The sequence below is a fragment of the Sinohyriopsis cumingii genome, chromosome 15, assembly GCF_028554795.1.
Source record: "Sinohyriopsis cumingii isolate HCF-2022 chromosome 15, ASM2855479v2, whole genome shotgun sequence".
Taxonomy (NCBI): Eukaryota; Metazoa; Mollusca; class Bivalvia; order Unionida; family Unionidae; genus Sinohyriopsis; species Sinohyriopsis cumingii.
Window position 1 is genome coordinate 80,922,395 of NC_142975.1, and position 17,294 is coordinate 80,939,688.

The 17,294-nt window shown below is 34.5% G+C and overlaps 1 protein-coding gene across 1 annotated transcript; it reads right to left on the reverse strand.

The window, feature by feature from the left end:
- Window positions 1–2,279: 2,279 nt before the first annotated feature.
- LOC149782172 (uncharacterized) lies at window positions 2,280–11,012 on the reverse strand. Its single transcript, XM_089933596.1, has 5 exons — window positions 10,840–11,012; window positions 10,309–10,593; window positions 5,593–5,757; window positions 3,770–4,384; window positions 2,280–2,424 (listed from the first exon to the last, which is right to left on the reverse strand). The coding sequence occupies exons 1-5, from the start codon at window positions 10,895–10,897 to the stop codon at window positions 2,321–2,323; spliced, it is 1,227 nt and encodes a 408-aa protein (XP_089789722.1). The 5' UTR covers window positions 10,898–11,012; the 3' UTR covers window positions 2,280–2,320.
- Between the last annotated feature and the right edge of the window lie 6,282 nt (window positions 11,013–17,294).

Below are 17,294 nucleotides of genomic sequence, written 5' to 3' on the forward strand. Positions count from 1 at the left end.
TGCAAATGATGCAAAGGCACCCACACATATGGGGGGGGGACACATCCACCGTTCCCAGACTTTACCTCTAAACATGTTTTGTCCAACATCTGTAAAACTGTATGGCTGACTTCCACATGCTTGCCCGGACCCACCCACCGACCCCTGGAAAAATCTCTATAGGCAACCTTGAAATTAAGAGATATTTTCATGCAGACTCTGGTATGAAACAGAGTGCAACCATTGAGAATCAAACTTCATACGTTCTGGTGTTTTTCAGAATTAACGACTTCCATATAGACATTATTGAAATGTGGACTACATGTAAGATTTACTTATCTCCATAAATGAAGATCTGGACAAAGAACAAAACGAAGATTTGACAAAGGAATTGCTCAAAGCATGGGCATATTTCATTTTGTAAATGCATTTTTAGTAGAATTTTACTTAGTTACAATCTATATGATATACTGACATTGGCAAGCCATCACACCAAAGAAAGTATAGGGGCCAAATGTTCATAACTATTTGGTTAGACTATTAGCATGCATACATGTCAGCTAAGCTGGTCGGCATAGGAATAATTTCCAAAATTGGATATTCACCAGATTGCAGAGGCACTCCTATAGCGATGGTGATACAGACGGAGAGCTATTTTCCCTACTGCTTAGATCTGATCCAAAATAAATGAATGTGCGTCACCTGTTAGATTATATTATTTGCCTCTTAGGTCTTCAATGGACAGTTTCGTATTTGACACTCTTGCCTAATTATTAAGGTAGAAGGGGTATGTATGTGATTTGGATTTTTAACGTAGCTTTAACATGGCATGATCCTGTTAAGCATGGACCTTGTATCGTAAATTTAACCCTCTCCGGTGGCCTAAGTGGTTAGAGTATCAGCCTCAAATGCGGGATGTCACTGGTTCGAACCCCGGCTGAGTCATACAGAAGATTTATAAAAATGCCACTAACAGCTGCCTCGCTAGGCACTCAGCACTAAGAGGTTAGTGTTAGGACTGGTTGGGCTGGTGTCAGTATAATATGACGGGGTGGGACCTGATGTGCTAATATTAGACATAACTATAAACTGCCACGCTGCAAGTAGCAATATGACTGGAAAATTTTTAAAACTACGTTAAGAATCCAAATCACGTGTGTTAAATTCACACAGGAATTTAATCTTTAATTTACATTACATTTACTTTGAATCAGTCTTGAAAATAGATTAGTTGGTGAATGCCTTCACAGTATAGTGTATTTGATCAGACGTGAAAATTGGGCTTCAAATGAAGGGCCTAGGTGTTTTATGCGTTTATATATTGTCTGATGTGAATATCTCAAGAATCGAGGGGTAATTAGAAGCATGCCAATTTGTTATAATAATGTTTAGTCTTGCATATGACCCATATTATTGGTATGAGCTGCCTTTTCAGAGGAAATAATCAAAATTAAGGTTCCAGTAAAAGGTATCATTCGTGAAAGAAATTAAACTGAATAATTTAATCCTTTAATCAAAATGTCACAAGCATGCATTTTGCAAAAGTCATTGTTTTTTATTTTTATTTGTATCTTGAATGTAGAATTATTCTCATTTTTTTTAACTTGTCAACATTCAGTGAAACACATGCATACACACAAATATCTCTTCTGTGAGACCAGAGATTTTTTTCAATAATTGCCAGTAACAGACTTTTCACTACAGGAAAATACAGAGAACTATCCAAGCCACAAAAGGACGTATTGGCATAATCAAGTGCTTACCCAGTTCCCCTTCCTCTTTTGGAGAAATGATAATCTTTACCTTGCTTTGCAAACGTTTTAACTAGGTAATTTATGTTAAAAAAACATTTCCAGTTCTGCCAAAGAGTCGGGCTGCTGTTAACCATTTTTGCTCAGAACTTTCATTTTTTTTATAATCATTAGCTTCTCTCGTTGAAGTAGTTTGGCAAAATTTTGAAATAATATAAGTTAAATGTCAGACTTTACATTCCAACTCAGAACTCCAACAATACACACACACAGTACATCAGGTCTAGAAGCCAGAGAAGAGAATGGGTTATTTTGTGTCATGTAGGGGAAGCTATCCAGTAGAGGATGGTCAATTTAAAAATATGTTAAGGGAAATATATAAAGTACAATGAACAAGAAAAACACAGAACCTAGTTCATGTATTATCAATGTCAAACTTAAAGGACAAAGGGTGAAGTACATTACTGACTGGAAAGTAGTTTTGACGGGATATGTTGATTTACTTTCCTAAAAAGTGCTTGTACTACAGTCAGGATATAAAAGAAGCTGTGTTTTTTAAATTTTATTTTAAAGATTGAAGTAGTATAATGCTAAGTCGCACATGCACATTCTGGACATCCACTGGCCCTGTACACATATCCCAGAATGCCACAGTCCAGGTTACAGGTAAAACCAGTGCAAGGGTCTACCTCTCCTGTAAATAAATAAGCAGATATCAAAATAAATATTAAGTAAAAAACTATGTTGCCCAAAGTTACACATTACTGCATGCATACAAATAATTTTGAAATAAATTTCGAGAGAACCTATGAGTTGATTCTATTTTATGAACTTGGAATTTTGTTGTATGTGCTGAAGAATTACAAGTCAAAACTTGTACCAAGACGATTCTCAAAAATTGATTTGGATACAAGTCAAAACATGTAAAGATACAATTCTCAATCTGATTGGGATACAAGTCTAAACACATAGTTCCAAAACTGATTGAGATACAAGTCAAAACATGTACAGAGATGATTCTCAAACTGATTGGCATACAAGTCGAAACATGTACCGGCTATTCTCAAACTGGATGAGATCAAAAAAATGCGTTTGCCCTCTTTTGGGGTTAGATTTTTTTAACTCTGATTTGAAATTAGGTGATTGAAATCATATTATTCACAAGATTTTACTTCTTAAAGCTTTTACGAAAATGGATCCTTTCATTTTACAATATTATCAGAATGGAGGAATAAATACATAATATATGTATATTTGTTCAAATGCAGTTTTATACTGTATTTACCATTTTCACGGTCTTCAACACCGTTTGCTGGTTAATTTAGAACTACATTTCTGGTTTTAAGTAAAATAATATGTTGTCTTCACTTGGTTAGAGCTTTAAATATCCTTACAATATTGTCAGAATGGGCAAATATAAGTCCTGCATAAACACAAAATATACATATATTTGTTCAAATACACTTTTATATTTACCATTTTCACGGTCTTCAGCACCGTTTGCTGGTTAATTTTGAATTATATTTCTGGTTTGAAGCAGGGACATCATTGGATGGGGGGGGTTAGCAAATGCCCCCCCCCCCCGAATTTGCATGTGCTGTAAAATTGCTGTAGCTGATATACAAGTAATAACAAGCCCGTCAAGTTTTGTCCCCCCCCCCCCCGAAAAAAGTTGAAATGACGTCCCTGGTTTTAAGTAAAATAATGTCTTCACTTGGTTAGATCTTTAAATATCCTTATAACATTAAAAATAGTTCTTTAAAGGAATTTATATTTTGCTGACCAAAAATAGAATTTCTAGTAAGATTTAAAATCACTTGCCACAAGATAATTTCCTATTTTATACTGTACAGTATATTAGCAAATTAGGTTAAACGTATTAGAAATATGTAAAATGATGAACATTATTAAAAAAGATAAACAAGTATTTTACAATAGAAGTTGGTGACTTTTCGTGTGAGGACAGATTTATGGTTTCATGCTACATTGTTCTGATTCTTTTCGACCGTATGTTTAATATGCATTCTGAAATTTCATACTTCCTGTGGTTAACTGTGTCATTGACTTTGTTGTAGTTGCTGTACTCATTGTTGACTTTGTTGTAGTTGCTGTACTCATTGTTGACTTTGTTGTAGTTACTGTGCTCATTGTTGACTTCATGGTTGTTGGAGTAGTTGTACTTGTAGTGACTGGTCTACTTATTGTGGTGGACACATGCGCCATTGCTGTATTTGTGGTTGGTTTCATTGTTGTACTGGTTGTTGGTTTTGCAGTTGTTGATGTTGTTTTCATTGTTGAAATAGTTATCGGCCTTGATGTTGTTGAAATTGGTACATTGGTTATATCTTTCTCTTGTTTCACTGTTGTTGTTGCTGTTTTCATTGTTGAAGTGGTTATCGACCCTGATGTTGAAATTGGTGTCATGGTTGTTTCTTTCTCTGGTTTCGCTGTTGTTGTTTTCATTGTTGAAGTAGATCCTGGTGTTGTGGTTGTTTCTTTCTCTTGAGTTGTTATATCTGTGTGAGTGGTAGTTGGTGCAGTCTGAACAATCGTCCCAATTGTACTTTCTGCTCTTGTTACAGGTTTATCTGAAGTCTCAGTTCTTAGCGTCGATGCTGTTCTCATAAGTGTAGTTGCACGTGTTGGAAGAATGTCTAGGAAAGAATTGTTCAGATAATCAGCTATATGGCATCATACATATCATATGACAGTAAGTTAGTATGTGTATTTCTATTGAATGATCAAGCTGCAGAAAGTTTTTTTGAAATTATTATTGATAAACAGAATAGAAGGAGTTATATTCATGCGTTAATTCTATCTTAATTATGTCAGCCTCATGCATTGTGTGGTTGCATCATGCGTGTTATTTCTTTCCATTTACCCTGGACGGCGCCTTTGACCTCGTGACCCAAAAGTCGAAATCCCATACTTTCTGATGCAATGCCATAAGTGTCCACATCACTCTTTACCATCCATCAGTTTTACAGGTATTCTGTTTGGCAAACAATAACGTACTTGCATAAAACAGACATGCCAACAGTCACGACCTTTCACCATTTTCAATTGGCCGAGTCAGAAGCTGACCCGTTATTGATAAATTACATACACTAACAAAGGACCATCTCCAGCCCCCCCCCCCCCCGGAACTTCACCGTAGTCACAGGCCGAGTTAAATGAGCATCTGTGAATTCAATACCTACATATTAGTTGTAGGAAAATGATAATTAGGGATACAGATAGTCTGTAACCTCAGTCTTGACATTAAACCCGACCAGTAAATTATTTGCGGTTTTGCAAATCCATCATGAAACATGGTTTATGTTTGGGGGTTGTAGTTTGAACGCCATTTTTCAGCAAGTGCTATTTACGGTGGACAGTATATTTGGTGGAGGAAGAACTCTCAAAAACCCCAAGAAGAACCACACGATGCTACTGGCAAGTTGTCTCACATACCTACATTGGCCGAGCCGAGACCCGAACACACATGGACAGGTGAGATGTCAGTGATCTGTATAAAAACAGTGTTAAGACCACTTGGCCGCACGGGCCCCTCCATAAAATATTAATTTAATTATTTACCGCATTGATTTGATATTGATCTTGAGTGTAACTCAACAGCAGTTTGTTTGTATTCCCTACCACGAACACAAAATAAAAAAGAAATAAATCAAAATGACATATGTAGCTGATATAGTGCAAAAGAACACCAGCTGGCTATGATTCACTGTGTTGATTGTGTATCGATTCAGGATCATTTGTGTCCATACTTAAATCTCGAACTAAAAGGCGGCATTGAAATTAATACACAGAAATAAAGATAATTATTTTGATGAGTAAGCCAAAAGGGAAAACTATGACTTACTGGACTGACAAATATAGTTATATTTGTGTGTGGGAGAATCACATAGCGAATCGTGCCAGCGTCCTCCATCAGTGTAACGAAGATGGACACAGTCTTCAACAAAGTGCGTCAAAAACTGGTTCGATTCGCCCGATCCCCAGTATTGAAAACTTCCCAGCGGTGTGCCTGCAAATGTGATAAAAACAAGCATTTGACAAAGTGTGCTGGAAGATATACATTTTATGCGTGTCATATTTTCATAATTTCTGTTTGTCTCGTCAAACATTCAAATCTGATGATAGCTACGATGTCGTAGCCTCAACTTGATTTGTTGTGGTTGAGGCTACGAACTGATCCCATATCATGTAATGGAGCAAAAAAATTTGTCACTAAAGTCAGAAACACAAACAGTGTACAAATCAACTACATAAGTATAATCATGTTGTGAAAGAAGTTTGGCTTATTTTGAATTTATTAAGCCCTTACACGATAAAATAAATTTGCATGGTTACTCTAACCTTATCCTGTCCGCCATGACAGATAACGCGAGACTCTCGCCGTGACCCCTTTTCTACGTAAGGCTTTCCAGACCATATTTTGATATTCTACGCTATGTTATTATCAATCAAGTGCGAATAATCGCTTCTTGGTGGAATTTCAAAGTTGCCGATAAACGGTATTTACTTTTAATGCGCAGAATTTCTGACCCAAAAGGCGCCAAATTTTTACTACGATTTGTTTACATTTCCAAATAAGGCGTCAATGTTCTTATATGGCACACAAACAAACGAGGCTGAGAACGACAGTAATCATTATTTGAAATAACATGGCGGACGATCTAAACGAAAATATCGGCTAAAAAAGGTAAACGAGATTTTACAACTATTTATACAAAGATTTTCGATACTTCCAGTATTAAATAAGAGGACTACTCAATTTATTGGATTATATGCAATGAATATGTTTAAAGTGTTATTATTAGTCTAAAAGAGCGCCGGGTGTGAATCACACCGGGCTTGCTCCATTAACACGTATATGCTCATGTTAGTTCCCCGTCCACGAGGTACAATGGTACTAATATTAGTACTAATCTGATTATAGCTGAACATAACATTGTCCAGAATTATTTTCGTATTCTGGGGAATTCTTCGGATATAAATGTTTAGAATCAAGATGAAGTTTTCGTTTTCAATCTCATTATTCTGGTAAATCTTTAGCTCCGTATTCACACCTAAAACATTTTTTATTTGACGAGACTTTACCCAATGAGAGAGCAAAATATTTACAGATGCTAGTGATTCTTCATTCGAAATCATCCATGACGCCAGCATATAAAGTCGATACATAGCCACTAATAAATTAAAAATAATCTTAGCCCAAAAATGTCAGGGCAGTGATAGCGGGTCACAGACACACAAACACACACACACACGCGTGTTTAAATTGCAATCGAGAAGCACTTATTTTAGCGGGAATACACCCATAATCTTATTTAGGAATTCTGGCAATGCCGATGTTACATACAAGTTTGCTAAACGAACTATATCAATCTCACCATCCTACCACTAGAGGAGCAGTTGGATTACCCACATCACTAGCATATGGAATAATTCGACGCCATTTTAGCAGTGTTTTCAGATGTTAGAAAATCGCAACAATTCGTGAAAGTGTTTTAAAGAAATCAGAACCGATCTAACAAGAAAACAATAAAAGATAGGTAGATCTCTTGGTACACTTTACTGTTGTCACAAAACGTTTGATTGTAGTAAAATTATTGGTAAAACTTGCATCGAATAGAGTGCATCCGTCTTAAACAAATATAGCTATTTCTCTTAACCGGTAATCTTATTTATCGGGTTTCATTATTTCCAACACTTGTACCAAGGGCGGCGATATAAACGTAAGGCAGAAATCAGGGACGTCGGCGGGGGGCATTTGCGCCCCCTCCAACCCGCCCCCCCCCCCGAATTTGCATGTGCTGTAAAATTGCTTTTGCCTATATACGAAAATTAACAATCCCGTCAAGTTTTGCCCCACCCTCCGCGAATCCAGTTCTGGCGCCCCCCCCCCCCCCATCAAGTTTTGCCCTCCCCCCCCCCCCATGAAATAAGTTGAAATGACGTCCCAGGCAGAATTCCGGAAGTGATCCAAATACCCGTAAAGCAGCACAGTGAGAATGGTAAAGGAAAGCCCCAGTTAGTAATTTCGTTAAGATTAGTAGCAGACAATGCAGCCATTGAAGCGGATGCACGTACTTTTCTGAATACGATTAACTATATATATATATATATATATATATATATATATATATATATATATATATATATATATATATATATATATACCATATCAGCCAATTCTGCGCCTCGGGTAATTCTGCGCATCGATACGTAATTTCTGTAAACATCGGATCACGTGTTATTTTGGGTCAAAATCCATTTTGTTTCAAGAAAGTCCGATCGAACTTTAATTAAGAAAAGTTATATTCCTAAAGTGTACAAAAATATTCCACATTTCGGCTCGAAATGCATATGAAAATGTGATTTCTAAATGTCAACTTGAAGACCCAGTCCATGACCGTCTTGAACCTGTAACTCAGAAAATCCTATTTATTATGCATCTTTTTGAATCATACAAATAAATGCATAATATTAAAAGATAGAAATGTATACCTAAATCTTAATCAAAGTTTCCAATTTTTGCAAGACGTAATTCCACACGTACAAGATCGACTGCTACCGAACGTGTCAAATTGCCGCTAGAACGGGATTCTTCAAGAAATTCCCACTGCGTATAGTCTGTTTCTAAATTCTTTAGTAATTTTTCCCCATAAACAAGACGTTGTAAACATGTTACATCCTACTCATTGTTGTTTCTCTTCCACATAATAGCTTATTTTTTATATGATGTTCAACTTTACTAATTTTTTTATACAGGATTGGTTTAGTTTGCTTAATATCTTATGCCATTTGTTTTCATTGTTACGTTGAATTTTGTAAAACTAGCAAAAAACTGTCCTAATTACTCGACTGAACTGTTGACATAAACAGTTAAAAATAATGTATTTTATTTATGTAGCCCGATAGATAAACATTACATCTTTTCAAAGCTATGCGCAGAATAGACCGACATATCGCGAGTTATGAAAACACGGGGTCGGTATCCCGTGTGTCCAAAATTAATATTATTTTGAACAGAATATTCTGGTAACAATTGCCTCTTTTCAAATGGTAAGCATTGCAGTATTTCATATTTGTCACTCGGTCGAATTCGGTATGCGTTTTGCTTCAATATTGGAGACGGAACCTTAAGTGCGCAGAAATGTCGGACAGCATTATATATATATATATATATATATATATATATATATATATATGAAGGATGTCAACTTCTTTGTCTATGGAATCTTATACACGGAGACATATTTGAAAACTATCAAGGTCAAGAAAAGTGAAAAGAAAATCCCCTGGTTGGGAAAAATTGTCACAATACAAGCTTTTGGATACCAGGATCATAGTCGTGTACTTGCATTCAGGAAATCTCTGACAATTCGTGATCTCGCATATGGGTTGTTTTCACAGACGTCACGACTGAGTATGCAAATACCCACAATGCAAAGCGCGCGCACCTTGTGCCTCCATCTTGTGTCCCTAACAAAACTTTGTCAACATTAGTCATCATGTATCTTCAAGATAATCTGATTCAACTGTCGATAAGGACATTTACTTCATCGAAACGATACATAGATTATACTTGAAATTAAGTGCCCTATAGCATGAAAATAAAAATAAAGATGGAATTTCCCTTGCTTATATCGAAAGACAGGAGAGAGAAATTTAACCGTAATCGTGCATATTGCCATCAAATAGAAATGCATTTTTTTTTAAACAAAATTTTACAAACAGACAATATTTACATTTTTTAAGTGTTTCGTATCATATCCCTAAGCTTGTCATCTTGAAAGAGTATTTCCGGACAATGATTTTCGGGATACAATATCAGTTACGAATTAAAATTTCATAGCACGTGTTTTATGCCAGAACTTGTATGTACAAATACTTTTCGCGTCAACAGGTGTTTGTATCAAAGACAGTTGACAAACCAATTTAATTAGTATGGTCATATATTGTATTTGTGGTGGAAATGATGGACGTAGGATGATACTGAATCAAAGCGATAACCATTCAAAGAAGTTTCATCTTCAGTGTGTTCAAACGAAACACGTGCCTAATGGAACATGACTTTGTGTCGAATGTCAAAAAGAAGTATTCCTGAAATGCTTTTAGAAATATAAAATTAAATATTAACAATTAGCTTTTCAACTTGAATGATAACCAGATGATTGATTTCAGCCCACGAAAATTGAAATCTTTACATGTTTCTACTTGTTTGTGTATTCATTTGTGTATACGTTTGTTTATTGTTCGATCTATTTGTTTATGAAAGAATAACAAAGATGGTTGGAATTTAAATGTTTTACTTGAGGAAAACAAGTAGAAAAGTCACGCATTTGGTCTGATGCGGTTGACAGGAACAACAGAATGTGATGTATTATTATATTCTTACGCACAAAATGAGACGTGTCTTCGTAATTATGCGGGAAGAACAATGTTATTAGGTATCGGTTTGCGGGGCCAGGGACTCAAAATATCGGATGTGGAAGTACACACATATTGTGACGTCACGTGAAAACAACGGATACCTCATGTATGTGCATCCTGACAATATCATACTTACCATTCGCCCATCTCCAATGTAACTCTTCGGCATCGTCGTTCAAGCCAATCCATATTCCGTTATGACTAAATCCAATGGCCCTTAATCTATCCATGATGAAATTTTGAACATCCATACTGTCTACTGTTGCCAGGTAACCTCCTCGGTGTTCACATGCTGTCTTGGCATCATGCCAATAAACTTCTGCTCCCAGATAAAATTCGTAGCAGAAGTCACCATGGCTGTAAGTAGTGGGTGTTTTCAATTTACATCGTTCTGTATCCAGTAAAAATGGGTTGACGAAAACTTGAAGAAAAAGAAATAGGCAGCATGCATATTTTACCGCTTAAAAAAAGAAACTTTGATACCGATATACCGTAAGACGTTACTATGATATTCAGCACCCATAGCTTATGAAAAAAGACGTTAAATGCGTTTTTATTACTTGTGTGGAAAAATAATAATATTAATAATAATAATAATAATGATAATAATAATAATAAATATTTATCGAAAATGTTTTATTTTGATCAGTCTTGCAGCAGTACTTACCTTTTCGATGGCCAAGTATTCCTAGAAGCCAGATGTAAGCTAAAGAATATCGAATCATTTATATTTTCTGTTTTATCCTTTCGATCTTTATACTGCGCTTCACGACCTCATATATCCACTTGCCCTGACGTCAACAAAGGTTATCTTATCAGTTAAACTATGTCATTGATCGTACGGTATTTTGAACTCTTTGGTCCACTAACGGTAACTGCCCGTCACCTGGCGAAAGGTCGGTCCTTGGCCGACCAATGCTATTGCTTAAGAAACGGGCGTTCTTGATTAGGAGCAGCACTTCTTTGAAAAGCATGCTAGACATTTAGAATATTTGCTGATGCCAACAAATAACAATTGGTTTTTTGATGGATCCGTCGGAACAGAGATAAATAACTCCGTCTCATTTTAGCTTAGCAATTTAAGTAACAATCAAGCATTTTTTTTACGACTTTAACCTCTAAAGCAAATGCATTTAGATGATATATATATATATATATATATATATATATATATATGGACAATTTCACCATAGCTGGATGACATTTTTTGTAGTTGTAACAATTTGAATTCCTATACGTTACACAGCGGTAATTATGAAGGTAGGAGAGCTGCTGCAAAGAACCAGGCTGTCGACAAACATTCAGCCTGGCTGGTACTGAGTACTTGCATCTAGTCATAGATAGCAAAGGTCAGTGGGCATGTTTTAGTAGCAAAGCTTTTGAATGACAGATCGGTGATACGGAGACACAATGAGAGTTGTATTTCTTTCTTTTACTTTAAAGAATTAATCTAGTAAAAGCAATAATCGTTCATTTACGTTGATAAGCACGAGATCAAAACGATAAAACCCACATTCAGTTCGTTATCATAACACAATACTGATCACAGTGCAGAAAAGTCGCTGAGAGACGATTTTTCAGGCAGACAATATTACCGGAATTAAGCAATTATTCTAAATTAAACACTACTAAGTATTATCAACGTCATCTTCGGTTGAAGAAGATGGAAGATTGGGTCCTTATCTTTACGAGACAACCATGTTTAAGACTGTACAAGATATTAATTTTTATTTCTTTTTTTTAAAATTTAAATATCATAATTAGGTTATGACTAATGTTAATTGTTGTATAGTGTTGTAAGTGTTTTAAAGCCTCCAATCATAGGTTTCTTGATTCCGAGTAGACATGGTGGAGTCTTTCACATCCTGACAAACGAATCTTCTGTGAAAGAAAAGACGAAAAGCGTTGCTCGTCGTTTCGGTTGAATAAAAACATATTTTCGATCTCTGTTCTCGGCTTTTTTTTGGACAATTTTGATTAAAACAAGCGCAGTATGGCCTTAAACAAATAGATTGCATTGGGTTATATAGTTAACATTTTCTGTTGTTACCGTCTGTTTCCATAGTAACCATTTTTATCATAAATGCTCAATTTCTTTTTCATATGAACACTATGTTACACATAATAATGTATGCAATTGTAGAATAAACTCGCCTTTCCCAAATCAGTATGCCCGTTTTAGTCAGTCATGTCGGTAGTTGTCAGCTAGGATTATATCATCAAGAAATGACATATGGACGGAAGTTATCTCCAACTTACAATAATCGGTGCCTTTGATGGTTGGCGGACTCCCAGTAAGGATCAGTTTGTGACCTCGTTCGTCTGTCTGCGTGTTCTTTCAGGCTATGGAGATCTCAGTAGGGTTTCGAGCAAAAACGTCGTTGTGTATCAAAAGTTGAAAAATTAATTGGTATATAAAACTAATACCATGCCACCATTTTTTTAGTATAAGTGTGTATGAGTATCAGAAAAATATCATATCTTACCTTCAGAGTAAATGCATTTGTGTATTTGAATAAAGTAAGAAGAAAAAAAAAAACAAAAACAAAGGTATGAACAACATATATTTACACCCCTATCCGAATGTGTGATTTATGAGTTTGCATGAATAAAAAATTTATATGTATGAAAATACAATACCATAACTCCAGTTTTATGTGTCATTGCGTGTTCGTAATTAAAAAAAAGATATATCATAACTTCCTCCATACACACACATTCGTATGTGTGATTGTGTTATGTACGACCAAAATCATACAACACTCCCACTCTGAATTCGCGTTTGTACGAAGCAAATATTGCTGATATGATACAATGGAAGACCCTACCTTATTTATGTGCAACTGTTTGTTTGTGTGAACGAAAAATATGCCTACCCCTTTTTATGTATAATTGCGTGCTTATGTGAAGAAAACAAATAGCATACCATATATCACCACTGGTATGCGTAATATGCTACACCCTGATTTGTATGTGTGCTTGTATATATAAAAATATTTTAAAAAAATAAAATGGTACGCACGACTATAAGAAAATATCCACCTGTGTATGTGTAACTGCGTGTTTTTCTACGAAAAAGTTCATACACTAACACTCTTTGTATTTGTGATTGTGTTTGTTGTATGAAATGAAATTATTAATAAAAGTATTGCTACACTAAACCCATAATGACTACGGTATACCCATATTGTTCCTTCCGTTTTCACCCAGCTGCGATGATTGATTCTTTTCTTGACAAGTAAAGCCAATCCTTTTAGTTTCCTATTCTTAAAAATAAAACACAAAAATAAAACAAGAAAAACTTCCAAAACGTGTGTATATCTTCATATACGAATGTTCAATATTTCATCAGAACTCAAGTTACATAATAGAAAATTATAGTGTGCATAATACTTATAATCAAGTCTTTTATAAAATTTTAAAGAATTATTAAACTTATTTATATGATATCAGTTTATACTTTCAATAGATCAGTTATTCTGAAAATTAGAATAATATAAAAAATTTCTTAAACAGGGGACACAATTCGAAGAAAAAAATTAATGATTAATGAATGTCATATAGCATTTTGAAATTGAGACCCTTTGGATATACCGTGTTAAGACGGTGAATCCAATAGCTTTCCTTTAGCACACGTTCCATCTCATATTCAGCTATAACAATAGGTTAAAAGGAGAAATCTTGCAAAGTATGGAAACTCTTGTTAAAATGTGCGGCAACATGAGATGAAAATTATAGGTTAATAAAAAGAATTTGTCTGATCGATGTTGGTTCATACGTTTAGATATTGTTGACTAGTTTGTCCAATATAATGGATGCCACATTTTTGCATGTGATCAAATAAATAACATTTGATGCTGCACATTAGTATCACAACGCATATTAAACGTTTCTTTCGTATTATTAGTATTGAAAAAAAAAGTATTTTCATCAACCAAAGAACAGGTCGAACATCTTAGGTCTATTACATTTAGTTCATGATCCTTTTTTATGATGTTTTTTTTTTCTTCTAGTTTTGACTTAATTAGGAAATCTTTAACATTTTTAGTCCTTTATAAACAAGTGTGGGTTTGCTTTCGTGTAGCGATTTAACAATTTCTTTACATGATAATTCTAATAAATCCCAATATTTATTGATAATCTTACCTATATATGGCAAACTTTGATTATATTCAATAACAAAAAGAATGATATTTTCATTTCTATTTTTGATTTTACATTGTGAAGATTCAAGTTGTGTAAGAGAAAATAATTTTTGGAAAGCAGTATTAATGATGTCAACAACGTAATTTCTTTTTAAAAAAATGCTGACCTAACTCTGTCAAAGATGATTTTAAAACAAGCATCATTCGAAATAATTCTTCTTTATCGTTTTGCTTGACTATATGGTACCCTGTGTTTACATGATTTAGGATGGCTTGAATAATATTCAACACATTGATGAATATTCGTGTTTTTAACATGAATCATGATAGTGATGTCATTATTTTCATTTTTCACGACCTCTTCGTCCAAACATGATACTTTATTTTTTAGACACATTGAATGTACATTTTACTTTTGGATGTAGTTTGTTTAAACTGTCTATAAAATAATAATGGTTTTCTAATGAATAACTCCAATCATAAAGATATAATCTAAAAATCTTAGCCAAACATCTGGTTTTAAGAGGCATTTATTTTAGAAGATCATATAAAAAGGTGCCATAGGATCACCCATTGCTGTTCCCATTTTTTTTATAGATAGTTTGTAGTACTAAATTGAATAAAGTTATTTGAGAGCACACGTTTTATCAAATCACAAACATGTTCTTTTGATAGTTTACATGTATATTCGTTTTCTTCAAGATAATATTTACACGCTTCGATACCATCATTGTGTGGTATATTCGTGTAGAATGAAACCACATTAAGTGCAACTAGAAATGAAGTTTCAGTTAGTGTCGGTAAAGATTTCAATTTGGTAATGAAATCAAAAGTATCCTTGACATATGAAGGTAATGATTTCATTAGTGGTTGTAAAATATAATCAATATATTGTGATATATTATTTGTAATTGTCTTAGATGTAGAAATAATGGGTCTACCTGGATATCCTAAATGTAGTGACTTATCAACCGTTTTATGTATTTTCGGTAAAATATAACACTTAGGTGTGCGTATTCTATTTGGGAAGATATCTAGTTCATCGTATATGGAGCAATTGTGTACAGAGATTTGATTAATAAAGTTGCTTATTTTTTCTTTAATTTCTTCAGAAGGATTATAGGAAACTATTGTATAATAGTCTTCATTATTTAATTGTCTTTCTACTTCTTTAATATAATCCTTCTTATTCATTATTACTATGATGCAAGATTTATCAAGTTTTTCAAAAATAATAATACTTTCGTCTTGTGACAAGGTACGTAAAGAATTTAGTTCTTCTTTAGATATGTTTGTAAAATGTTTTCTTTAAGGACTGCTATTCAAAATTTCTTGTTAAGTTGCTTCAACATAAAAAATTCACATCCTGTAAGATTCCTTTTCCTTTCCAGGAAAGAAAATGAATCTTACTCGATACGCCGCCTTTAACATTTAAACCAAGCGATTTAAACCAAGAAAACTAGAAAAAGATACCCATGCACAAATAAAAGTATCTTTTGCAGCCGACACATTTTCTTTTAAATAAGTCTCAAAATGTTGCTTAATAGTCTATAATTACTACTATAACAATGAAATATCCGGGATATAATATGCGCTTACATATATTTACATAAAATAACAGATGTCGTTATGGCTCATCGATTTCTATGTGAATAAAATATTTTCTAGTATCCGCAACAAGTTGAAAAAACTAGTTAAAACATAATAAACTTAAAGGTTTAATGCCTGTAGAAACAGCCATGTAAATTTTGCAAACAGAACCGTTTTCCTGTTTTATTTGTTTGTCTTGTCGATGTTTTTGTATTTGCATTTGAAAAAGACTCATTAAGACAAGAAAGCGCCCACGCTAATCAGATATTAGTTTTGCACTGTTCGTTGTCAGTTTATTGCATTGATCTGAATCCCTGACACACGTGATCGCCATATGATTTGTATGCTTTACAAATGAAGAGCAACCTAAGGGTAAGTATTCGTTTGTGATTAACAGTATTAATAAGTTAATCTATCGTTTTTAGATTCCAGAAAAAGGACCATGCGGCCCAAACATCATATTAAATTTACACGGTGATATCCGTAACGTTAAATTCCCACTCACATTGGGGTATATAGTGACTCAAACTTAATTCTAAATTTCGAATCGAGCCTATACCTACCTATACATAACATTCTATTTCATTAGAGTCGAGAGCGAAATATTGTAAAGTTAAATTCCCATAGCCTGAAAAGTGCCCCCCCCCCCCCATCCACTTTTATTGTTCGATACTAATAGAAATATAGCAGCAGAGAGGGTGAACAGACCACTTGTCTGAAACGTCATTTGCTTAAAATATAAGCTTTCCTACGAACGATCGAAAAATAAAAAGCGTCGACAGATTTTAAAAAAGCGTCGACACTTTACTGAGAAAATCTCTATGGAATTTCCAATTAATATTACTCCATTGTCGTTGGTGATTTTTTCTAGTTTATTATGTACGCGCTTTACGCAATTACGTCTTCGCAAGGTCCCCACCCTCTGCTGCTATAATTAAGTCATTATGTTATATTAAAATAATGGTACATCCGGAATCTTATACTGCAAGGATAGCTCGAGAACGATTAGAAGCAATCAAAAAATTTCTTCCTGTTAGAGATTCATTCAGAAAAAAACTACAAGCGCAGCAACAATCACAAGTTGAGTACGAAGAAGACACTAAAAAGTTATTTAAACCCGTCACTACAGCTACTGAGAAAGCTTCAGCGGCTGCTGAAAAAAATATATGGGGAGATATTAAGGAGGAAGATGGGAAGAGGAAAAAGGGTATTTTTCCAGTATTAGAACAAACTGCAGCGCAGACTTAAAAGAAATGGCAAGAAGAACCAAACAAACAAAAAAGATTTTACGAGATCTTCTAACTAATATAGCTGCAGCTCAACCTCCACCCGTCGATGAAGAAATACTTGAAGTTATTGGAAAACTTCGTACTGAAGTCGCCGACGT

Coding starts and splice junctions, on each gene's coding strand:
- LOC149782172 (XM_089933596.1), bottom strand. CDS start 10,897: ATGATTCGATATTCTTTAGCTTACATCTGGCTTCTAGGAATACTTGGC. Junction 10,594..10,839: donor AATACTTGGCCATCGAAAAG/GTAAGTACTGCT, acceptor TTTTTCTTCAAG/TTTTCGTCAACCCATTTTTA. Junction 4,385..5,592: donor TAACTATATTTGTCAGTCCA/GTAAGTCATAGT, acceptor ATTCTTTCCTAG/ACATTCTTCCAACACGTGCA.